Raw genomic sequence first — 25,258 nt, 5'->3', positions numbered from 1 at the left:
CACACACACACACACACACACACACAGAGAGCCCAGTTCCCTAAGACTTTAAGGTGAATTCACAAAAAGTATCTAATTTTTCCCCTTTGAAGAAGCCTCTCTTCATAACCGGAAATACCAAATCCCAGATAAAAAATAGGGAATATGAAGTTCTGAACAGAAATCCAGGTTTGCAGAATACACTATTACAGAGAGCAGGACAAAATCTTATGATGGGAATGAATCTGTCTAATTGACTTTCCAGCTTCAATTCCCCCTCACCTTTTCTTCCTTTTGTTGCTACACAGATAGTAGAATAAAACAGGCTGCAACGCCTGTATTTCATTCCCTCAGAGGGACTGCAGCACATAAGGCCATCATGGTAGGCACTAGGGTAGAAGTTTTCTGTCTGACGGAGTTTCTATTTCAGCAGTTCCTTAAGATCATCACAGGAAGGACACTCCAATTATTTTGGGTCTGGCTTTAACCTAAACCATCACACTGATGTGACTCATGTAAAATCCTCCTTTACAAAGTACTCTAAAGGAGGCAGCAGCACACCCGAATCAGAACAGTTGTTTCTTTCACCACACGTTAGTATTATATGCAAAAATTTTCACATTTTACTATTAAATCAGATCACCATATTATGATCTGTAACAAGATACTCCAAAACATTTCAAGATTTCCCTAAGTGATCAAAATTCTAAACATAAATACAATTAAAGCCTTGTAATATTAATGCACACTTTTTATTATATTAAAATCAGGCAATGGTCTGATACAATAAAAAGGCTGCTTATGGAATACTGTTATGTTAAACTTTAATTACAGAGGATGTTAAATCCTTACAACTAATATTTTCCTCAAAAGAGTTAATGGAAACATCAATTCATTGACTTGATAGCCACTGCTTTAAAATGTGGTTTTTACACAAACACTGAATTTGTCATAAAACTTAGGACACACTAGGCTGTTTGTATTTAAGCTTGCATCCACATATCAGCAGTTTGTGGTCCAAAACAGTAAGTCAGAAAAGGCAGTGATTTGCCAGGAGGCATTGCCAGTAAGGTCTCTCTCTAATCTGCTGTGCACACCATTTATCCCCAAATCTTCATGGAAGAGTTTCTCTCACAATATGTGAAGTGTCAAAACAAAGTCTACACTATGTTGATTTGTCTCTAATTGTCAGGTCTTTAAAAAGGGTCAAAAGTAAGTGCACTGTTTATTAGTTAACATCCTCAGGTCAATTTTGAAGCACCAGAGTTTGACTGGTTGTATTGGAGTGTATGTTTAGAATTTCTACATGCAGATTTTCCCCATTAAAGTTTGGCAGCTAGCAAATCCAAGCAATCCTAATAAATTACTGCTCTTTTCACCATGTCAAAAGCCTATCTAATAACATCAGCCATGGCCAGCTTGGCGGTGTGGCAGCAGTGCCATGGGGGCAAGGGAGATCCAAGTTTGCGAGCAGAATAGATACTCTTGTTTCCCAGGCTGGTGAAGACTAAATTCATTGCAAAAACAAAATGACAAGTATGAGGGGACAGGTCAGGTGATTGCCCAAACACTTTCCCCTGCTGGCCACTGACCAGGGGTAAGGAGAAGAGTCACAAAAGGGGCAAAAATAAAGCAGCACCCCCTCTAAGAAGATGGGGAAGAGGAAAGACTGAAAAAACCCTGAATCCCTCATCCAAGGCCCATGTTATTCGGGGAGGAGGGAAGGGGCAGGAGGAAAAATACAATCTGTGCCTTGGCCAAAAGGGAAGAAGAAAAGCCTGCCCTAGATTACTAGGACTTAAAAAATAAAACCAACCACAGTCATTCAGCCTTTACTAGAGATAGCACAAAGGGAGGGATGATTGAGGTTAGCACACATCCCCATTAGTAGTCCACAAAGCCCAGCATAGTCCTGGAAGCTAAAACCTTTGTGTCTATTCTAATAAATAGCCCTGAGCTTCAACTCTATTGCAAAAGACAGAGAAAGAAAAAAAACCCCAACAACCCAGGCCAAAACACACAGCAAGGTGATTGTGTGATATATGTTTTCACAGTTGAATTAAATGTGCCACACTGGTCTTGACAGTAATAAATTTAAATAGACTTTTCTTGATACCAGAAGTTCAGCTATGTGGACAGTGGTTACACACGACAAGATTATTTGTTATACCACAACTTATATTTCAAATGAAAAATTAGTATCATTTACAGTATCTCAAGATAAACTTCCTTTGAACGGGAACTTCCTTTCCAGTACTTTGAGGTCTACAAGATGCATCTAGAAAATTTACTACTGTGGAAAATGAAGACAGCTTAAATTGAATAAAGGGGCATGATTTGTTGTTGTTTTTTAAATTAATTGCTGTAACATTGTCCTTCAGGTGGCTGAGGAAGTTTCATATTTTCTTTAGACATCATTAGACGCCGAAGTTCTTGCAGAACAACTTTGATACTATAAGAATTCTGCCATTTTGCTAGGACTGATATGGCTCTGGGATCCACCTAAAAACAGACAAAAACATCACTCCTGTCAGTCCTCCGAGTCCAAAAATTATAGCTGCCTATCAGATATGGTGTTTTTTAATCAAGTTAACAGCCAGCAAGCTTGAAAAAAACTTAACATATGTTTAGTTTCCTTTCAAGCTTAATAAATGCTTATATTGTGTAACAACATGAGCGTTGCTAAGGCGAAAGAGAGGAGTTGTTAGCAATATCTTACAATTACCTTACCCCTCCCCTACTTCCACTACTCAAAAAGAAAGCAAAGTATTTTGTTAGGAAACATCTGAGTAAAAATGACCGTTCAAATTAACATTCAAAGTTTAAACAGTGTTAACAAACAGAAAAAAAACCAAAAAACTTACCACTCCATTAGAACTATTTACTCCATTCATATTAATTTTTGTTACAAATCTTACAAATGGAGGTGCTTCTGGATATTTAGGCCCACATTCTATTTTAAGGCTGTATATTCTGTTTTCATAAATTGTCTGGAAGAGAGGAATATCTGTGTCAGGCAGTATTAGAATCATTTAATTACAATCGTCATTAGGGACACAAAGTTTGAGTGTGACACACATGGCAGACGTTTCCATGTTTATTAAGTTACACTCTGAAAATTGCAAGAAAAGTTCACTTAGTGCCCAACATAGACAAAGCTTGTCACACTGCACATTAATACTTAAACTATCATCTATTTATCACATTATGGAATATAACTGACATCCCTGCTTGGGGATTAATTTAGAGTAAAGTAATCCAGTATCTCTCCATAGACTTCAGTTTCATACCAGGCAATTCAAAGGCATATCCAGTTTTGAATTGTAGGTTCAATGGGCTAGACTACCTCAGAAATGAAACCAATGCTTTATATTAGCCAGCTATTTAAACCCATTTTACCCCAAAAGCCTGTCATTTTTTAAATTTTATCAGAAACATTTAACTGTAAATACTATAGCTAGACCTTGATTTTTTTTGCCATATTCATAACTCACTGAAGCGAGAGAGTTGTGGCGAGATAAGGAGAATGCTCCAAAAAAAACCCAACACATTCACAGGTCACTCCCCGTCCTCAGACAAGGAGTCAAAGGATTATTATTTTTCATAGCAATTACACTGTGCTAGGTGCCTTACAGACATAAGACAGTCTCTACCCTGAGGAGCTTACAATCTAGCTAAACATAGGGAAAGGACGACAACAAAATGTACAGGGACTGAAGAACATATCTTGTTGTTTTGCAATTTTTAAAGATGATTTAAGACAGTAGGGAGAGGAATTAGGACAACTAACATAGTGGTGGGGGTGGGAGGAAAGTTAACCAGAAACGACAGGAGTTTTCAGTGTCCACATGATAAACTGGGTCTGGGAGGGATTCCAACTGTAACAGGCAACAATGAAGGGAGCATGACAGAAGGCCACAAAGTGGGGAGGCCTGGATAGAGCAGTAAGTCTCCAGACTGGTAAATCTGAGCACAGATTCCTGCAGAGTCAACACAGCTCTGAATGCCAAAAGACGGGAATTGCTCAAAAACTACAAGTTCTGTCGTTATGCAAGCATATGGGCGCTCAGAAACATAATGATGTGGGGTTTTTTTTTTGTTTTTTTTTTACACAGAGAGCTCTCTATGTAAAATCCTACTGGAGATAAGCCACAGGCAGTTTTTACTTTAACACCGCTAACCGAAATCAACTGTATAGCCCCCACCTGTGGGATAACCTTGATGTACAAACAAAAGGAAGAACTACTTCACACAATGCACAGTCAGGCTGTAACACTTGTTGCCAGGGGATGTTGTGAAGGCCAAAACTACAAATGGATTAAAAAAAGAATTAGATAAGTTCATAGAGGACAGGTCCATCAATAGCCATGGTCAGGGATGCAACCCAAAGCCCACCGTGTCCCTAAGTCTCTGACTGCCAGATGCTGGGACTGGACAACAGGGTACGGATCACTTCATGATTGTCCTGTTCTGTTCATTCCCTTTGAAGAATCTGGTATTGGCCACTGATGGAAGACCGGAGACTGGGATAGATGGACCATTGGTCTGACCCAGTATGGTCATTCTTATGTAGCTACACTGAGGTAAAAAATACTTATGCCTTGTCTCCACTATGATTTTACATTGAGAGAGCTCTCCTCAATGTAAACACATGCTTAAGTGTAATCTCTTCACAATTATGGTTCAATTTGACTAAGGACAGATTGAGAAAGTGGCCAGCAAGCATTGGGATGTGATCTATTACAAGATTTAGAGCAAAGACACAGATGTATATACATATCTGATACTAGTAAACCAGAACGTGCCAGTTTGAAACACAAGAGTCACGGTATTCATAGACAAATACACACACAAATACATTTGCAGCTGTCTTTCTATGCAACAGTGACATCCAGTGGTCAGTTATGCAGAGCAGGATTTTCTAATGACTTTGGTAGAAGAGATCTTTTTAAAAGGTATCAGACAGGACAGGTGAAAAACAGAAGATAGTTGTGAACTGAAGCAAAAAGTTGTGTCACCTCTAGACAGATTGGATTATCCTACACAATTCTGACATAAGAATCACTTAGCTGTACTTTGCTCCCATGACAACACTTCTATGGTAAAAGCACACAAGTGTGTGCAGATTTCAGTCTCTTTTTAAATATTTGTTTAATACTAGACCCTAGTAAGGTGCCACCGGACTTGCCATTGTTCATATTTAAGGAAGTATTTACAGTGGCAGTCAAAGAGGAAAAAAAAGTTAAGGTGAACAAAGAATGAGAGAAAATATTGAAAGCGTAATGCCGTTAAATAATAAATGAATGGTAAAGCCTCACCTGGAGTACTATGTTCAGTGACAGTCACCCTATCTCAGAAATGGCTACAAATAGAAAGGTGCAGATATGGGCAATGAGAGCATCTGAAGGCTTCCGTATAATGATAGGTTGAAAAGACTGGGATTACTTAGAGAGGAGACAGAGATCAGACATGAGATATACATCACAATGCAATGGTATAGGGAAGGTAATAGGCACTCACATTTATCCTTCCATAGTAAAAGAGCAAGGGGACAGTCAGAGAAACTGGAAGGCCACAAGTCAATTTAAGAGTGATGAGGAAGGTTTTTGTGTGTGTTTTTGTTTTAAGATACACACAATGCATAAGTGACATGTGGAATTTACTACTGCAAAGTAGAGGCCAAGAGCCTAATCAGATTAAAAAAGGGATTCAACATATGGATGAGAACATAGTTACATTATCCCTTCTATATTGTTAAAAGTAGGAATAAAGCCTCATGAGACATGGCAGAAGCTAATCACTAACTGATAAGGAGTCATCTATGAGGACATTCCATAGATGGTAGGGCCTAAAGGGGCTCACCCCACTGTAGAGACATCAACAAAGTTTCTGCCCAAATAAATTAGTCCAATTGGTCCACTACAGCCAAAGCATAGTTCCATGGACCATAGCTCTGAAGAACCATCACACCAGCCATGTTTTAAACTAGCTATGAGATACTAAGCTTATCACCACTGTAGGTTTCAGACTGCAAGGCCATGAGGTTGGTACACAAGGTACTTTGAAAATATCAAGTGCTATGGAAACACTAAGCCTATCATCAAGATGTCCTTTCTACTAACCTCTAAACAGGACAGATACTCTCCAGCTGCAGTATTACTGTAAAGAGCATGGTAATGTTATAAAAAGCCATTCTGAGGCATATTAAATACACAGATTGGGAGACAGGTGACAAGAAAGTCAAAAGCAAAATTTAATTTATGGCTAGAACCTCAAATTCTAATCTGAGTTAGCTGAAACTTTAAAGGAGTAAGCCAGTTTTGCTGCAATAGAAATACCAAACTCCCACATCCTCAAGAAACTCCCTAAAGTGATGACTAAAACTGAACTGAACTAAGGCAGAATACGTTAATAGATGAGGACTGGCTAGTGAGATATTACCAGTATTAGCTCCATATTGAACTCTTACAGGCTTTGAGATTTTGCTGTAATTCAGGGTTACAGGACACTAGAAAACTACTGTGTAAATTAATCAGTAAATGTGAATGTCATTTGTGTAACAGAGCTAATCAATTAAAAGGTATTTGCATTGTTTAAAGTCATAAGCAGAAAGATATACTGGCATATCAACCTCAATTCATATGCCAAGTAAACCTGGTTGCATACACGTACCCACTCAGATACATGCACGAGAATATCTGCAGGGGGAAAAAAAGGACAGGAAAGCAGAATTTTGAGTGACACTGGAATTTAGATCTGTAAGTTGATGCTTACTCTTGGAGGCCCAATAATCATTCCTGTCCATCTTGTAAGTGTCATATCTTCATCATCTTCAAGACCCCAGCTAACTGTACCATCTCCTACTCCTTTCTGACCTTCTTCAAGTTCTTCCAACAGTCGAAAATTACGAGGAACTTTTACTCCTAAAAAGAATCAGAAAGAAACTTTGAACTGAGAATATCTGGCAGTGATATAAGACTGGATAATTGGACTGCTACTTTTGGTAATCTGATGTCAAAACATTTAGACCAAAACACTGAGAAACAGCAATATTTCTGAGTGGCAGTATTTTCATGGTATGAGGAAGATACAAGCTCAGATGTCAAATATAAAAGTAAGTGGAAACAAGGAGTCGTTTGCATTAAAAAAAACAAAAAAAACCAAAAGACCATGCTAGTGAGCCATGGCAGCTAGGCTCTGCATTAGTGCCTACAGCCAGAGGAGGAAAAGGACCTCTGTGTATTCAGAGAAGTAAGCAGCATATTTACTTCCTGCTTCCTTACAGTCTGTCTTCCTACCTTATGTCCATTTGATTTAAGGTAAAAGGTAGAAGCTACATCATTTGGTAAAAGCCTGGCCATCCATAGATGTATCCATAGAATCTTTCCAGAGCTTTTTAAAGTGGCAAATCAATCTGTTTTGTAACAAACAAGTTAATTTGAAATTAATGTCAGTGGACTTCATCAGTGCAAGATCTAGCTAAAGTACTTATATGGGCCCCCATTATGTAATATCTGAGCATCTCACAATCTTTAACAAACTTATGCCACAACACCCCTGTGAGGCATTATCAGTGCCATTTTACAGATGGGGAACTAAGACACAGAAAGGCTAAATCACTTTCCCTCTAAGACCAAGCCACAGCCATTAAGAATCCTGAATAAATCCTACTGTGTCTCATATTCTTTTATTTGCTCACAGTACATGCCTAAGAACAGTTCTAAGAGAAACAAAGATGCATTGATAGGACATAGAACGCTAATGGAGCTCTTTTTCACATGATCTTCTAAAGAAAATTTTGTTTACAGAAATACCAAAAGGTTAACTACGTATTGAATAGTTGCATAACATGCACTATGACTGAAGATACTGCCTAGTCCCCTTCTCCAGCCTCACCTATTTGTTTGCATAGAAGACAGACAGACATTCTGTTTATGGGACTATGGTCATCTAGTGCTCAAGAAACATCTCTAGTACATGACACCAGGGAAGAGGCAAAGCAAGAGCCTTGAAAATATCTCCTTTGACTGCTTGAGAATCTGGAAGGGTTCTCATATGCAATGTGACAGTGCTTAGAATATGAAAACTTCGGTGTCTTTAAAGTCTCCCTCAAGTGTCTTTTAGAGACCTAAAGGGGATTGAATGCCAATTCTGATTTTGTTGTGGAATCAAAGTTCTAATCCTCAAACACTACAATATACATTTTTATATATATATCCAAACCCTTGAACTTACATAAGAATACCCAGTAATCTGGACACCAAAAAAAAGTCAGTTGTCTCAAATTGGGCATCTAAAATTATGACACTTGACAAATTTGGCCTTAATATCATTCCACCTCAACTCGCCATCTGTAAAGCAGGGATAATACCACCACCTCATCTCCTCAGGTGCTATGAAAATAATTCATTAAGATATGTAGATACCACAGAAGAGCCTAAGATGAAGTTAGTTTTCTATTCAGTGCAAGGTTTGGATGGTTTGTGGTAAGGCATGGAGCCACATACTGACAAGGATAAAAGGAAACATTAAATAGCTACCCAGTCAGTGAGCACCATCAATTCTGTGCACTGAATAAGGCAGGAGTCCTGTGGGAAGAAAGCAGTATGTGATCATTTGATTAAAGACTATCATAATGTAAATGCACAGGAAAGTCAAACTAAAGTTCAAACAGCAACATTAACTCTGTCATTTCCTAACCTGAGTGTGCTCGACTCTGAAACCTTAATCAGGTACAGGGAAGAGTGTGTGTAATATTAATATAAGTTCTTACGGGAACAGAAGGCAACACTGTTTTAGGGCCCTTCCAAACACTCCGATTCAGAATGAGTCAGAGCAATGAATAGCAAGGGTCCTGGAAAAAAGAGATTGTAGAGTATCAATTAAACTAGTCTGTGGACCACCAGCGGTCCACAGAGAGCTCATTGGTCATATGGTTTCCTTGCTCCTAACTGCTGTATCACATGAAAAAAAAAATTTAAAAAAAAGCTAAAAATAAACACTTACTATTACTGCTACAGAAATTTTTTAATTGCAAGTTTCACAGGGATGTTAGACAACTGCAAAGTGGTGGGTCCATGAGGCACTATCAAAACGTCAATTTCACACTATATAAAAAAACTGGAAACCCCGTTTGCGGGCGGGGGGAAGGAACCATGTATGACCCTAGTGCAGCCAGTACAAGGGCATCTTCTACCTGCATGCTGAAGCATAAAGTATCATGTGTAAGTTTGGTCCTAACATGGTACTTGAATGAAGTTAAAAAAAAAAAAAAAACATACAAATTGATGAAGATCAATTTATGAATTTAATGAGGGGATGAGGAAAGAGTAGGAAGAAGAAAAAACTGTTAGTTATCCAATCATATATCCTAAAATATGTTCTTATCTGTTCTGTGCATATTCAGAATTTGCCAAGTTACTTTTGCAAGCTAACCCCAGGGCAAGTTCTATGACAGAAGACAGGTTTCAGAGTAGCAGCTGTGTTAGTCTGTATTTGCAAAAAAAAGGAGGACTTGTGGCACCTTAGAGACTCACAAATTTATTTGAGCATAAGCTTTCATGAGCTACAGCTCACTTCATCGGATGCATTCAGAATGCATCTGATGAAGTGAGCTGTAGCTCACGAAAGCTTATGCTCAAATAAATTTGTGAGTCTCTAAGGTGCCACAAGTCCTCCTCTTTTTTTTTTTTATGACAGAAGAGTATTCCTACATCAGCTGGCTCAAGGGTGAGTCAACTACATTTTCCACATATGGCAAATACCTGCATAACTTTCTTATTAAGTGTAGTTATGGAGCCTGCCAACACAATAACAAAACAAACCTGTTTGCTTTAAGAGTCCTTCAATACAAAAACAGAATACAGAAGAAATAAGTAGTTCAGTTCGAGTTTTAACTACTACATCGCCAAAACAGGTGTCAGATTATAAAATTTAGTTAATTCTTTATGAATCCAGAATATTCTGAGCAGCAGCTTCAAACTTCATTTAAATTATGACACAAAAGGTAGGAGAATATCTACATAATTTTAGTTCATTGCCTGCAGACCTCATGGGAATATTCCAGAGAGAAATATACTATATTATAAACTTCAGAGCAAAAGTAGAAAGATTAACATACTGAACCTGCTAAATACTTAACTATAGCAGCACTGACAATGTTATATCTCCAATTTCATGAGTTTATAAATTGGATATAAATTTTAAGTCTGGTGTAAATTTGTACACACCAGGCCTCAATCTTAGACTTTTGTTTACTAGCTCTGACAAACCCCATGAAGGACATTTAATGTTACAGTGGGGATTGGGGAAAAAAAATCCACTTGCCAGTCATAAGTGCAAGCCCATTAGCAAGAATTTTTAATGCATCTGTAAACTCAGGAATAGTACCGAATGATTGGAGAATTGCTAATATAGTTTCTATTTTTAAGAAAGGGAAAAAAAGTGATCCGGGTAACTACAGGCCAGTTAGTTTGACATCTGTAGTATGCAAGGTCCTGGAAAAAATTTTGAAGGAGAAATTAGTTAAGGACATTGAAGTCAATGGTAAATGGGACAAAATACAACATGGTTTTACAAAAGGTAGATCGTGCCAAACCAACCTATTCTTTTTTGAAAAAGTAACAGATTTTTTAGATAAAGGAAATGCAGTGGATCTAATTTACCTAGATTTCAGTAAAGCATTTGATACCGTGCCACATGGGGAATTATTAGTTAAATTGGAGAAGATGGGGATCAATATGAACATCAAAAGGTGGATAAGGAATTGGTTAAAGGGGAGACTGCAACGGGTCCTACTGAAAGGCGAACTGTCAGGTTGGAGGGAGGTTACCAGTGGAGTTCCTCAGGGATCGGTTTTGGGACCAATCTTATTTAATCTTTTTATTACTGACCTTGGCACAAAAAGTGGGAGTGTGCTAATAAAGTTTGCAGATGATACAAAGCTGGGAGGTATTGCCAATTCGGAGAAGGATCGGGATATTATACAGGAGGATCTGGATGACCTTGTAAACTGGAGTAATAGTAATAGGATGAAATTTAATAGTGAGAAGTGTAAGGTTATGCATTTAGGGATTAATAACAAGAATTTTAGCTATAAGTTGGGGACGCATCAATTAGAAATAACGGAAGAGGAGAAGGACCTTGGAGTATTGGTTGATCATAGGATGACTATGAGCTGCCAATGTGATACGGCTGTGAAAAAAGCTAATGCGGTTTTGGGATGCATCAGGAGAGGCATTTCCAGTAGGGATAAGGAGGTTTTAGTACCATTATACAAGGCACTGGTGAGACCTCACCTAGAATACTGTGTGCAGTTCTGGTCTCCCATGTTTGAAAAGGATGAATTCAAACTGGAGCAGGTACAGAGAAGGGCTACTAGGATGATCCGAGGAATGGAAAACTTGTCTTATGAAAGGAGACTTAAGGAGCTTGGCTTGTTTAGCCTAACGAAAAGAAGGTTGAGGGGAGATATGATTGCTCTCTATAAATATATCAGAGGGATAAATACAGGAGAGGGAGAGGAATTATTTCAGCTCAGCACCAATGTGGACACAAGAACAAATGGGTATAAACTGGCCACCAGGAAGTTTAGACTTGAAATCAGACGAAGGTTTTTAACCATCAGAGGAGTGAAGTTTTGGAATAGCCTTCCAAGGGAAGCAGTGGGGGCAAAAGATCTATCTGGCTTTAAGATTCTACTCGATAAGTTTATGGAGGAGATGGTATGATGGGATAATGGGATTTTGGTAAGTAATTGATCTTTAAATATTCAGGGTAAATAGGCCAAATCCCCTGAGATGGGATATTAGATGGATGGGATCTGAGTTACTATAGAAAATTCTTTCCTGGGTATCTGGCTGGTGAATCTTGCCCATATGCTCAGGGTTTAGCTGATTGCCATATTTGGGGTCGGGAAGGAATTTTCCTCCAGGGCAGATTGGAGAGGCCCTGGAGGTTTTTCGCCTTCCTCTGTAGTATGGGGCATGGTTGACTTGAGGGAGGCTTCTCTGCTCCTTGAAGTATTTGAACCATGATTTAAGGACTTCAATAGCTCAGACATGGGTGAGGTTTTTCATAGGAGTGGGTGGGTGAGATTCTGTGGCCTGCGCTGTGCAGGAGATCGGACTAGATGATCAGAATGGTCCCTTCTGACCTTAGTATCTATGAATCTATAAGTGGAGAAGCCTTATTTCTATAGAACTCAAGCTCCTAAAGAAGTTGTTAGCCTTATGATTATGAAGATAGCATTCCAAGAGATACAGTGCCCTCTTCATGAGTCTTTGCTCCTCAGAATTTCACCAAGCAGCAGCAGCAGCAGACTAAAATCGATTATCTGTAAGTAATTATCTATCAAGTCATCGCAGATTTTAAATTGCCTTCCAACAATGCCCTGCCAGATCCAGTGAATTAAGGACACAGAAGATTGACAGGATTTTTTGCTTCATCAGTCAGAATCTAAGATAATTTTTGTATTAAGAAAGAAAAATATACTTTCAGGCAGATATATGGAAGTTCTAGTTTGACAAAGGGTCTTAAAACATTCCGAAGTTCAACTCTTATCAAATCACTAAAGTACAAAACTTAACAGGGCATATGTTAACTCTTAGACCTCTTGCATCTTGTCAGTCTAAAGGTACAGTATTACAAGTTAGAGCACAGAAAACCTTGATACTTTTTAGTTTCATTAAAAACACTTAAAGTAGTTCATTTAAGTCACACAAATTTACATTCGTTTATGATGAGGCAAAAAAAGTAAAATCCATTACTCTGCTTTTCTGAGCTTTTCCAGCTTAAGAAATTTCAGTTATATAATTTAAATATCAGATTCAGAACTTGTATGACCAAACTGAAGCACACAGCATGTTTTACAGAGGTAAAGACTTCTCAAAAATTGGGTCCATTTTAGAAGCACCAAAGTACTTTAGCAGTGCTAGTAGGTTCTGATACAATGAAATGGTCAAAATACTTTGACGGACAGATGCTGCACCATGAAAGTCAAAGGGAGTTTTACCATTGATTTCAATATGCACAAAATCAAACCTTCAGAGTAAAGAGTTTTACATTGGCATGACAATGAAAGATTACATCTGCAACTTTTCTTTCTACAGAGGAGTTAAGATACAAGCATTTATCTTTTGGCACATATGGATTTATCTCAACTGTATGGGATAAGGCACAAGAATTTATGGCTAATACATTTCAGTAATTAGGAACTCTAACAAAAAGTCATCCTTGTTCTGTCAAGGATAATTTTACATAACTAATTTAAAGAGGAAACATATCAGATTCTGAACTCTCATACCAATTTTAATTTTGACATCAGTAATTACTCCAGATTTAACTAGCATAAGTGAAATCATGTCTTTCAACCATAAGTTATCTTTTGTACCTAAATACACAAAACAGCTAGAAAAAAAAGTTTTAAAATACTTTCCATGTTATGTTCAATATTACAGCCTTAATTATAAAAAGAAAAGGAGTACTTGTGGCACCTTAGAGACTAAAATTTATTTGAGCATAAGCTTTCGGATGCATCCGATGAAGTGAGCTGTAGCTCACGAAAGCTTATGCTCAAATAAATTTGTTAGTCTTTAAGGTGCCACAAGTACTCCTTTTCTTTTTGCGAATACAGACCAACACGGCTGCTACTCTGAAACCAGCCTTAATTATGTCAGCTCCAAGTATTCGTTTGCAGAGAGTACTATACTGGAACAATTTTTAAATGCTAGGTTTTCCAACAATCACACAATTATAAGTACTCTTTTAGATGCAGAAGTTTATCCTCAGAATACTTTTGAAGTGATGTAATATTTACCGTTTAATGAAAGGCTTTTGGTTATGACACAAATTGTAAGAAGCCAGGAAATTTAAAGTTCATATGTTGCCCTTACATGTCATTGTACTCACACAAGACAACAGAAACTGATTTTTACTGAGATACTTAACCAGCCTCCAAACCGTATGAAATACTTCTGAATAAGAAAGTGCTAGTTGCATACTTTTATACTAAAGTGCATTCCTTATAAATTATACTAAGGGCTAGTCCACACCAGAAGCGCTGCAGTGGTGCAGTTGCGCCGCTGTAGCGTGTCTGGTGAAGATGCTCTCTATCAACAGAAGACAGCTCTCCCGGCAGCATAATAAAAGCACCTGCCTGAAAGGCACTAGCCCGCTGAAATAGCGCTGTCCACACTGCCACTTGGGTTGGTGTAGCTTACGTCATTCGGGGGATGGCTTCTTGACACCCCTCAGCGACCATAAGTTATATCGAAATAACCTGTAGTGCACACAAGCCCTAAAATGGCTGACAGAGACTTGCACTTCCATTAAAGAGCTCTCAAACTAAATAAAACTTTGCAGTACAAATTAGACAGTTGCAACATCAACATTGTTTCTTAGTTTTTAAGATGTGAAACAAGCCATAACAGCTACATCAACTACAATTTATTTTACTAAGGAAGACATTCAAAACTAATATTTTGGGGAAAATATTTACACCAACTCTTATGAGATAAAAATCTTTATTATACGCGACAAGAATTGGTGATGCTGAGTTCAACATTCTCTCACAAACTTCCACCTTCAAAAAAAAGATAAATTTCCTTAAGTATTGCTCGAATTTCTGAAATTAATCCCTTTGAGAAAAAAATAAGCTTCTACATAGCTGATCCTTTTGTACGCAATTAAAAAATAAAATGCAAGTGTTATCTGGATATTAAGATTAATTTAAAACAGCAGGAAGTTCACACCAGCAGATCAGAGCAAATATGATGCAAAACTTTATTTTTAGCTAAAAGCCTGTATCAGTTTAATATCAGGTTTCTTATAAGCACACAGGAACTGCCATACTGGATCAGCCCAAGGTCCATCTAGTTCAGTAACCAACACCAAATGCTCCTGAAGAAGATGTAAAAAACTTCTTGTAGGCAGATGAGGGAGTTTGCTGTCCATGATATATCTCATCTTGCTTTCTAGTAGTTAGAGATTGGCTTAAACCATGAAGCATGAGGTTCAAAGTTACTTAGCATTAACTATAATAATTCTGGATATTCTTGTTATCCATATACATATTTAATCCCTTTTTGAATATTACTAACTTCTTGGCATCAGCAACATCCAGTGCCAATGAATTCCACAGACCAATTATGTATTGCACAAAAAACCCACTCTTACCAGTTTTGAATTTGCCATCTTTGGATTTAATTGAATGGACCTTTATTCTTGTATTACGAGACAGGAAGAACAGAAGCGATCAATCTACCTTCTCCACAGCACTATTTTATGTACATTTGTGTCCCCTCTTTCTCATCTCCTTTCTCTTAAATCTCTTCATATGAAATTTTCTACACCCCTAATCACTAACTCTGAAAAATCCTTTTTTTTAAGATAGGAATACCATCACACAGTACTCCAGATGAGGCCACACCACTGATTTACATGATGGCATAGTATTTTCAATATTATTCTCCATACTATTCCTTATGCATCCTCACACTTTGATTTTAATTATAGCTGCATATTAGGCAGAGATCTTAACTCATCTGCAATGAAGCTTAGAATCCTGAACTGTATTAATTCTGGAAAAATCAGAACTTTGTAAGGTGTACGAGTAGTTTCCCCCCTACCCCCCTCCACCAGTGTGTATTATTTTGCATTTAGCAATGCTGAACTTCATATGCAATCTTGGTGCCCATTCATCTAGTCTGGTTAGCTCCCTCTGAAGTGCTGCACAGTTCTCTCTGGTCTTGACTAGACTAATGACAGGTTTCAGAGTAGACTAGACTAAGTAACTCTCTATTATCTGCAGATTGTTACCTTTCTCATCTCATTAATAAGTTTACTACATAATACTGGACCTAAAATGGAACCTTGAGGTACCTTGCTGTTAAATTTTTGCTACAATGAAAACTGACCATTTAATCCCAGTATTTTCTGTCTAATTGCTGGTTTTTGATCCATTATAACACTTGGCTGTTCTCATGACTCCTTAGATTTTTCTGTAGTCTCATGAGGGACCTTGTCAGAGGCCTTTTGAAAGTCTAAAAATAAGAAGTTCAACCAGTTAATCTTTATTCACACATTTAAAAAAAATTCTGAGATATAAAAGACTGTCTTCCGTTGCAGAAACCGTACTGGTTAGACTGCATCATATCAAGATATTTCAGAAACTTTATTCAATTTTTAATTATTGTTTCAACCTATTTCTTAGATAGAGATGTAAGGCTTAGTGGTCTGTAATTCTCTCAATCACCCCTGGAGCCTTTTTAAAATATAGGTACAACTGCTACCATCCAGTCCTCTGGAACAGTGCTGTTTTTAGATGAGAAATTGGGAATTTTTGTTAAAGAGGAAGTGGCTTGGCTCCTAAATTCCTTTATTGCAGCACTATATGCTACAGATATCATTTAAAGATATCCAAGTGCTTTACAAATAAACATGCCTCACAAGGATTTTGTGAAACAAGTATTATCAAAATCTACTTTACTAATAAAATATAAGTTGCTTGTGTAAAGCCCCATGGTAAATCAAAAGGAAAACAAACAAACCGAAAACCCCAAGAGACTCATTTCCTAGGTCCTTGTTGTACCCATAAGGTTACACTTATGAAGTTTCCGGTATCAACTGTGTACATTATCAACAGTATCACAGCTGTCACTGTAACATTGCTGAAAACGAGGGAACACCACTGTTCTCTCTAGCAGAACAGTCTAAAAACTGAACTGTTGGCCACACGGCAGAATCTATTACCAGCAACAAAGTTGCTTCATTTACCAACTGAACAAAGCCCTAAATTATATTTAAATTAAGTTGTTGGCCTATATTCTAAGGTTCCAAAATTAGAAGTTAGGGGCAAGTCTCAGGATTCCCATACCATGTTAAAAAAGTTGCATACCAATTTTAAGAGTTTTTGCCAAAAGTAGTTAAGGTACACAACATCCTACCAGCAGCAATTTAAACTTGAACATAACTATTAGAACATGCTCTTTACTGACATGCAAAGTTACTGCACCATTTTTTCCCCCCTCTAGCCATATATTACCTCAAGTACAAGCGCTCTACTTTCAATACTAGGAAGAGCCAATAAAGCAGAGCTTTTAGAACAAGGGTGAGCAAACTACCCCTATCCCCCCACCCCCGGCCCACCAGCCCTTTTAATACGGTCCTTGAGCTCCTGCTGGGGAGCGGAGTCCGGGGCTTGCCCTGCTCCGACACTCCAGCCGGGGAGCAGGGTCGGGGACTGCTCCCCGTGGCTCCCGGAAGCAGCAGCATCCCCCACTCCGACTCTTACACGGAGGGGCAGCCAGGGGGCTCTGCTCCACACACTGCCCCCACCCCAAGCGCCGCCCCCGCAGCTCCCATTGGCCGGGACTCATGACATTTGGGAGCTGCAGGGGCGGCACCTGCGGACAGGGCAGCACACAGCAGAGCCACCTGGCTGCGCCTCCGTGTAGGTGCCGGAGGAGGGACATGCTGCTGCTTCCGGGAGCTGCTTGAGGTAAGCACCGCCTGGATCCTACACCCCAAGCCATCCCCCCACGCCCCAACCCCCTGCCCCAGCCCTGATCCCCATCCTGCCCTCCAAACCCCTAGGTCCCAGCACAGAGAACCCCATACCCAGCCCCACCCCAGAGCCTGCACGCCCAGCCAGAGCTCCCACCGCTCCTGCCCCAACCAAGAGCCCCCTCCCGCACCCTAAACTCCTCATTTCTGACCCCACTCCAGAGCCTGCACCACCCAGCCAGAGCCCTCACCCCCTCACAGACCCCAACCCCAATTTTGTGAGCATTCATGACCGGCCATACAATTTCCATACCCAGATGTGGCTCTCGGGCCAAAAAGTTTGCCTACCCGTTTTAAAATTACATGGAGATAGAACACGATCCAGAAAAAGCAACATACCCATTATCAAAACACATTTTACTGGTTAGTTAAGATTGTTCAGGTTTGATCTACAATGCAATGCCATGTGGAAGCCAGGTACTAAGAAAAATTTTAGACTTTGTCTCCATGAAATGTTGGTTGCATAGCCATTTACAACATACACTTTGCTTCTCTACAAAAGAAAAAGGACACTAAGCTATATAAACTACTACATGCCACAAGGGGCCACAACAGTGGTTCCCGTAACCCACCCAGCAATATTGTTAATCTATCCAACTATACTCTTAACTCAGCAGAAGAATCTCTCCTATCTCGGGGCCTCTCCTTTTGCCCTTCCTCCCCCACAAACATGATACAGTTCTGTGGTGACCTAGAATCCTATTTTCAACGTCTCCGACTCAAGGAATATTTCCAACACACCTCTGACCAACATATTAACCCACAGAAACCTTCCTACCAACACTACAAAAAGAAGAATTCTGGGTGGACTCCTCCTGAAGGTCGAAACAGCAGACTGGACTTCTACATAGAGTGCTTCTGCCGACATGCACGGGCTGAAATTGTGGAAAAGCAGCATCACTTGCCCCATAACCTCAGCCATGCAGAACACAATGCCATCCACAGCCTCAGAAACAACTCTGACATCATAATCAAAAAGGCTGACAAAGGAGGTGTTGTCGTCATCATGAATAGGTCGGAATATGAACAAGAGGCTACTAGGCAGCTCTCCTACACCATTTTCTACAAGCCATTACCCTCTGATCCCACTGAGAGTTACCAAAAGTGAGCTGTAGCTCACGAAAGCTTACACTCTAATAAATTTGTTAGTCTCTAAGGTGCCACAAGTATTCCTTTTCTTTTTGCAAAAGAAACTACAGCATTTGCTCAAGAAACTCTCTGAAAAAGCACAAGAACAAATCCGCATAGACACACCCCTAGAACCCCGACCTGGGGTATTCTATCTGCTACCCAAGATCCATAAACCTGGAAATCCTGGACGCCCCATCATCTCAGGCATTGGCACCCTGATAGTAGGATTGTCTGGCTATGCAGACTCCCTCCTCAGGCCCTATGTTACCAGCACTCCCAGCTATCTTTGAGACACCACTGACTTCCTGAGGAAACTACAGTCCATTGGTGATCTTCCTAAAAACACCATCCTAGCCACTATGGATGTAGAAGCCCTCTACACCAACATTCCACACAAAGATGGACTACAAGCCGTCAGGAACAGTATCCCCGATAATTTCACAGCAAACATGGTGGCTGAACTTTGTGACTTTGTCCTCACCCATAACTATTTCACATTTGGGAACAATATATACCTTCAAATCCGCAGCACTGCTATGGGTACCCGCATGGCCCCACAGTATGCCAACATTTTTATGGCTGACTTAGAACAACGCTTCCTCAGCTCTCGTCCCCTAATGCCCCTACTCTACTTGCGCTACATTGATGACATCTTCATCATCTGGACCCATGGAAAAGAAGCCCTTGAGGAATTCCACCAGGATTTCAACAATTTCCATCCCACCATCAACCTCAGCCTGGACCAGTCCACACAAGAGATCCATTTCCTGGACACTATGGTGCTAATACCCGATGCTCACATAAACACCACCCTATATCAGAAACCTACTGACCGCTATTCTTACCTACATGCCTCTAGCTTTCATTCAGATCATACCACACGATCCATTGTCTACAGCCAAGTTCTATGATATAACCGCATTTGCTCCAACCCCTCAGACAGAGACAAACACCTACAAGATCTCTATCATGCATTCTTACAACTACAATACCCACCAGCTGAAGTGAAGAAACAGATTGACAGAGCCAGAAGAGTACCCAGAAGTCACCTACTACAGGACAGGCCCAACAAAGAAAATAACAGAATGCCACTAGCCATCACCTTCAGCCCCCAACTAAAACCTCTCCAACGCATCAACAAGGATCTACAACCTATCCTGAAGGATGACCCATCACACTCTCAGATCTTGGGAGACAGGCCAGTCCTTGCTTACAGACAGCTCCCCAACCTGAAGCAAATACTCACCAGCAACCACACACCACACAACAGAACCACTAACCAAGGAACCTATCCTTGCAACAAAGCCCGTTGCCAACTCTGTCCACATATCTATTCAGGGGACACCATCATAGGGCCTAATCACATCAGCCACGCTATCAGAGGCTCGTTCACCTGTGCATCTACCAATGTAATATATGCCATCATGTGCCAGCAATGCCCCTCTGCCATGTACATTGGTCAAACTGGACAATCTCTACGTAAAAGAATAAATGGACACAAATCAGACGTCAAGAATTATAATATTCAAAAACCAGTCAGAGAACACTTCAATCTCCTTGATCGCTCGATTACAAACCTAAAAGTTGCAATTCTTCAACAAAAGAACTTCAAAAACAGACTCCAACGAGAGACTGCTGAATTGGAATTAATTTGCAAACTGGATACAATTAACTTAGGCTTGAATAGAGACTGGGAATGGATGAGTCATTACACAAAGTAAAACTATTTCCCCATGTTATTTCTCCCCCCCACCCCCCACTGTTCCTCAGATGTTCTTGTTAACTGCTGGAAATAGCCTACCTTGTTTGTCACCATGAAAGGTTTTCCTCCTTTCCCCCCCCTGCTGCTGGTGATGGCTCATCATAAGCTGCTACTATGAAACCTCTCCTTACAGTGTGTATGATAAAACCCATTGTTTCATGTTCTCTGTGTGTGTATATAAATCTCCCCACTGTATTTTCCACCAAATGCATCCGATGAAGTGAGCTGTAGCTCACGAAAGCTTATGCTCACATAAATTTGTTAGTCTCTAAGGTGCCACAAGTACTCCTTTTCTTATAGCTCCTACTGCATCTCTTCATGCACATCCCCTCATGTCCACCCAGACAGTGAATTTATGGATCTGGACTGGCTTTAAAAGAAAGACACTTGCCTTATTCTTCCAGACAAACATAAATTGAAAAGTCAGCAGCTGCAAAGCATTATTGGGAAAATATGGCTGCCAGAATGAAGTGACAGGAGAGCTTGATGAGGTCATGTAACAGTTTCATGTTTTATATTGAGTGTTCCAACATGGTCTCCTAAAATATACAGTACATTTGTGGCAGAACAGAGATGATATCAGGATTATTAGAACTTTTATATATAGCTCCATAAGATACAAGCTTACTGGCAGTAGCTACTGCACTGCTATAACATCAGGGTTTTCCCCCTTTAAATCTTGATTCTCTACAACCATTGTTCTTCTAAACTTTAAACTGTCTTTGGAAATAGGCTACCTCAAGAGAAAGATCTTAAGATTTGTTCATTTCCTACTTCAAAGAGGAATATCCTTGATTGATGGATGGATGGATGGATGTGTAATTTTACATTTCAACAGAGATTTTAAAACAACTATTCTCATGCAACATTTGAAATCTAAACACTGGGGAAAGAACCTGAAAGTGAAAGACTTTAATATTCAACTTGAAGAAATGAAGTAGATAATGCCTATAGAAACAGTAACTAGATTTTGAATATTCTTTCAGTTTTAACCTAAAGCATGTAGTTACAGATATAAAGAAGGTTATTTACAATAAGAAATTATGCTGGTAGTGTTTGGTTAGCCTTTCAAATTAGAACAACAGCAAAATTAAAAGCCACAAAATCCTCAGTCTTTGAAATATATTAGTCCTGTAAAGGACATTATGTCAAGCCCTCCCTGTGAAGAGCTATATGCTGCACAAGTGAATACAAAGACAGCTAACTTCATCTAGATAATACCAATTTTAGCCCAATAAAGTGACCAAAATGATTTTGGGAGTTTTCAGGTCTCACTACACAGCACTAGCCAGAAAAAAAAGGATTCAAATATGTAGCACCTGCAAGTCATTGCTTCATTAACAAAGAAAAAGCAGAGCCCAACTCACATTGTTATTTTATCCAGTTGCCAGTGTCTGAAATCTCATTTTAAACTTTTACCCCAGAATTGAGATAAATAAATACCTGATAAGTGAAACAGACAAAGGAGGTCTAAGGCGCAACCTTAGGAGAGATGCATTATTCTGGCAGGCAAGCAATGACAATATAGACAGCTTTTCCTTTATGAACTGCTAAAGAGATATCTTCTTGAGTTTCCCACAGAGATTTCAGCTGACTCAACATTCTCCGCCAAGTCAATTTATATAGCTTCTGTGAATCCAAGGGCTGAGCTACCTTAAAATGCTGCAGCAGCACCAATATAGCACTTCAGTGAAGCTGCTACCTGTGCCACATAGGTACTCCTCCTCCACGAGAAGTGGTAGCTATGTTGAGGGGAGAAGCCCTCCCGTCCACATAGCACTGTCTACACTGGGGGTTATGTCAGTTTAGCTGCGTCACTCAAGCATGTGGATTTTTTACATCCCTAAGCAACATAGTTATACCGACCTAATTTTCTAGTGTAGATCTGGATTCACTGGTTGTTCTTACTGCACCCAGATTACACAGGGTTCAGTTCATTTCAGCCAACACACACCACCTTTTGGAAACAGATTCTATCTCCCTTCCTCCATTTCTCCCACCCCCTCCTGTGCTGTAATTTGTCATGTCTCAAAGTATATTTATACTTAAACCACTCTGGCTGTGCTCCTGTAGTGCTGCAGGCCTACTCTACACTAAAACATTAGCTCAGTTTAGCTACGTCCATCAGGGTGGGAAAACTCCACACCACTGAGTGGCATAGTTAAATTGACTTAAGTCCTCATATAGACAGTGCTAAGTTGATGGAAGAATTCTTCTGTTGACATAGCTACTGTCTCTTGGAAAGATGGATTAACTCCGCCAATGGGAGAATCCCTCCCATCCGTGTAGGTAGTGTCTACACTGAAGCACTATTGTGGCACAGCTATGACACTGTAGCATCTTAAGTGTAGACAAGTCCCCGGTGTAGAAACTACCTGTGTCAACAGGAGACACTCTCCTCAAGAGGTGGTAGCTAGACTGACAGAAGAGTTCTTCTGTCAACCTAGCACTATCTACACAGGGGGTTTGGTCAGCATAGCTAGGTCTCTTGGGGATATGGATTTTTTACACCCTTACTGACTATGCCAATATAAATTCCCAATGTATACCTGCCCTTAGTAACTTCAGGTTTACTCTAATAACCCTGTTAATCAGGGAACAATATCAAACTCAGAAGTGATAAAAGAGTAGGGTTGAATGCTTGAGAAAGAGAAATCATGTTGAGGGTAGAGGAGAAGCAGCCAAGGACATCCTCACAGCTTGGAACAAGGCATCCCCATTCTCCTCCAGCCTGGTTTTACCAAGGACATACCATCTTGCCATCCCCCAGCCTAGTATCCCCAGAACCTTACTCCCCCAAAGACACCCATTCGGACACACAAGGCAGCCCCTCCTCCACCCCAATACCCACCCAGAACGTCCTCCCCCCCAGGGACACCCCATCCTGGTGCACAAGACATCCCTCCTCCAGCCTGGCACCCCAGAACGCCCTTCCCCCCAGGGACACCCCATCCTGGTATACAAGACATCCCTCCTCCAGCCTGGCACCCCAGAACGCCCTTCCCCCCAGGGACACCCCATCCTGGTGCACAAGACATCCCTCCTCCAGCCTAACTCCCCATCCTGGTGCACAAGACATCCCTCTCCAGCCTGGCACCCCAGAACGCCCTTCCCCCCAGGGACACCCCATCCTGGTGCACAAGACATCCCTCCTCCAGCCTGGCACCCCAGAACGCCCTTCCCCCCAGGGACACCCCATCCTGGTGCACAAGACATCCCTCCTCCAGCCTAACTCCCCATCCTGGTGCACAAGACATCCCTCTCCAGCCTGGCACCCCAGAACGCCCTTCCCCCCAGGGACACCCCATCCTGGTGCACACGGCAGCCCCTCCCCCACCCTGATAGCCCTACACCCCTCCAAGCGCCTCCTCCCCCTTAAACCCCTCCCCCAGGAACCTCGCCCGCCAGCACTGGGGCCTCCAGCAGCAGCCCCCTCACGCTGGGGCCCCCGGCCTAGCGCCCCCAGCCGCCGCCGCCCCTCAAGCCCCAGACACGCCCCGCCGGCGAACCCCCGCTCCCGGGAGCCCGCTGGGCCGAAGCCGGTCACCCCCCCGCCCTCCGGTACCAGCTGCCCCGCCCTGCGGTGCCGAGTCCCTCCTCCCCGGCCCGGCCTCGGCTACCCGAGCCCCGCTTACCCGAGCCCGTGGTGGCCGCCATCTTGCGCCGCTGTCGCTCCGACTCGCCCGGCCCTGCCGCCTACGTCACCTTAACGCGGGAAGTGCGGCGGTAATGCGAGTCCGGGGGCGGGCTGAGGGGGTGCGGTGCAGGCGGGCGCAGTAAGAAAGGGCCTGGAGGCGGGGCGGGGCTGACCGGGGGACCTAGACAGATTGATTTCTAGATGCAGATATCTTTTGTGAGAAATTAGACCCGCGGGCGGGCGGGCCGTATGTGGGTTTCAGAACAAAGGACAGGAGTATTTGTGGCACCTTAGAACATGAATCACATCCGATGAAGTGAGCTGTAGCTCACGAAAGCTTAGGCTCAAATAAATTTGTTAGTCTCTAAGGTGCCACAAGTCCTCCTTTTCTTTTTTCACACATCTATGGAAATACACAACTCCCCATGTATTTCATGATTCACATTCAGGACCAGTTTCTAGGCAAAACACCTAGCGTGACTGTCAGGAAGGTCCTATAAACATGACTTAAAGCATTACTCTGCCCTGGTCTGCTCTTGTTGCTGCTTTCTTCATGGTCATTCTTGCATTGTTCAGAGCAGCTTGAAGGCTGCTCTAACATACACTGGGCTGCAAAGGGCACAAGGAACTGAAGACAACTGAGGGCCAGCATGATGCAGGGGAGTCTGGGCTGTGACCCCTTTTCCCTTTTATGCTAGGGATAAATACTGGAGAGGGAGAGGAATTATTTAAGCTTAGTACCAATGTGGATACAAGAACAAATAGATATAAACTGGTCATTGGGAAGTTTAGACTTGAAATTAGACGAAGGTTTCTAACCATCAGAGGAGTGAAGTTTTGGAATAGCCTTCCAAGGGAAGCAGTGGGGGCAAATGACCTGTCTGGCTCTAAGATTAAACTCGTTAAGTTTATGGAGGAGATGGTATGATGGGATAACATGATTTTGGCAATTAATTGATCTTTAAAGATTCATGGTAAATAGGCCCAATGGCCTGTGATAGGATGTTAGATGGGGTGGGATCTGAGTTACTACAGAGAATTCTTTCCTGGGTAGCTGGCTGGTGAATCTAACCCATATGCTCAGGGTTCAGCTGATCGCCATGCACGAGTCACTTGCTAGAGGATTCACTCATGGGGCACGGGTCACTTGCTGGAGGATTCTCTGCTCCTTGAAGTCTTTAAACCAT

At 41.1% G+C, this 25,258-nt stretch overlaps 1 protein-coding gene across 2 annotated transcripts; it reads right to left on the bottom strand.

The window, feature by feature from the left end:
- Positions 1-712: 712 nt before the first annotated feature.
- On the bottom strand, positions 713-24,257 carry LOC119841952 (ubiquitin-conjugating enzyme E2 variant 1). 2 transcript variants are annotated; one of them, XM_038369788.2, is made up of 4 exons: positions 24,070-24,257; positions 6,754-6,902; positions 2,844-2,969; positions 713-2,481 (listed from the first exon to the last, which is right to left on the bottom strand). In XM_038369788.2, the coding sequence occupies exons 1-4, from the start codon at positions 24,089-24,091 to the stop codon at positions 2,335-2,337; spliced, it is 444 nt and encodes a 147-aa protein (XP_038225716.1). In that variant the 5' UTR covers positions 24,092-24,257; the 3' UTR covers positions 713-2,334. The 2 variants fall into 2 exon arrangements, with proteins under 2 accessions (XP_038225716.1, XP_043352199.1); XM_043496264.1 differs by lacking the exon at positions 24,070-24,257 and adding an exon at positions 8,520-8,541.
- Positions 24,258-25,258: the final 1,001 nt, after the last annotated feature.

Source organism: Dermochelys coriacea, chromosome 13, assembly GCF_009764565.3.
Source record: "Dermochelys coriacea isolate rDerCor1 chromosome 13, rDerCor1.pri.v4, whole genome shotgun sequence".
Classification (NCBI taxonomy): domain Eukaryota; kingdom Metazoa; phylum Chordata; order Testudines; family Dermochelyidae; genus Dermochelys; species Dermochelys coriacea.
The sequence above is the reverse complement of the archived record's forward strand: the minus strand, read 5'-3'. Positions and strand labels throughout refer to the sequence as shown.

What these genes read in the sequence shown, in the direction of transcription:
- LOC119841952 (XM_038369788.2), bottom strand. Translation starts at nt 24,091, where the DNA reads ATGGCGGCCACCACGGGCTCGG. An exon ending in TGATTATTGGGCCTCCAAGA is followed by an intron (nt 2,970 to 6,753) that starts GTAAGCATCAAC and finishes CCTCTCTTCCAG; the next exon opens with ACAATTTATGAAAACAGAAT. An exon ending in TAAATAGTTCTAATGGAGTG is followed by an intron (nt 2,482 to 2,843) that starts GTAAGTTTTTTG and finishes GTCTGTTTTTAG; the next exon opens with GTGGATCCCAGAGCCATATC.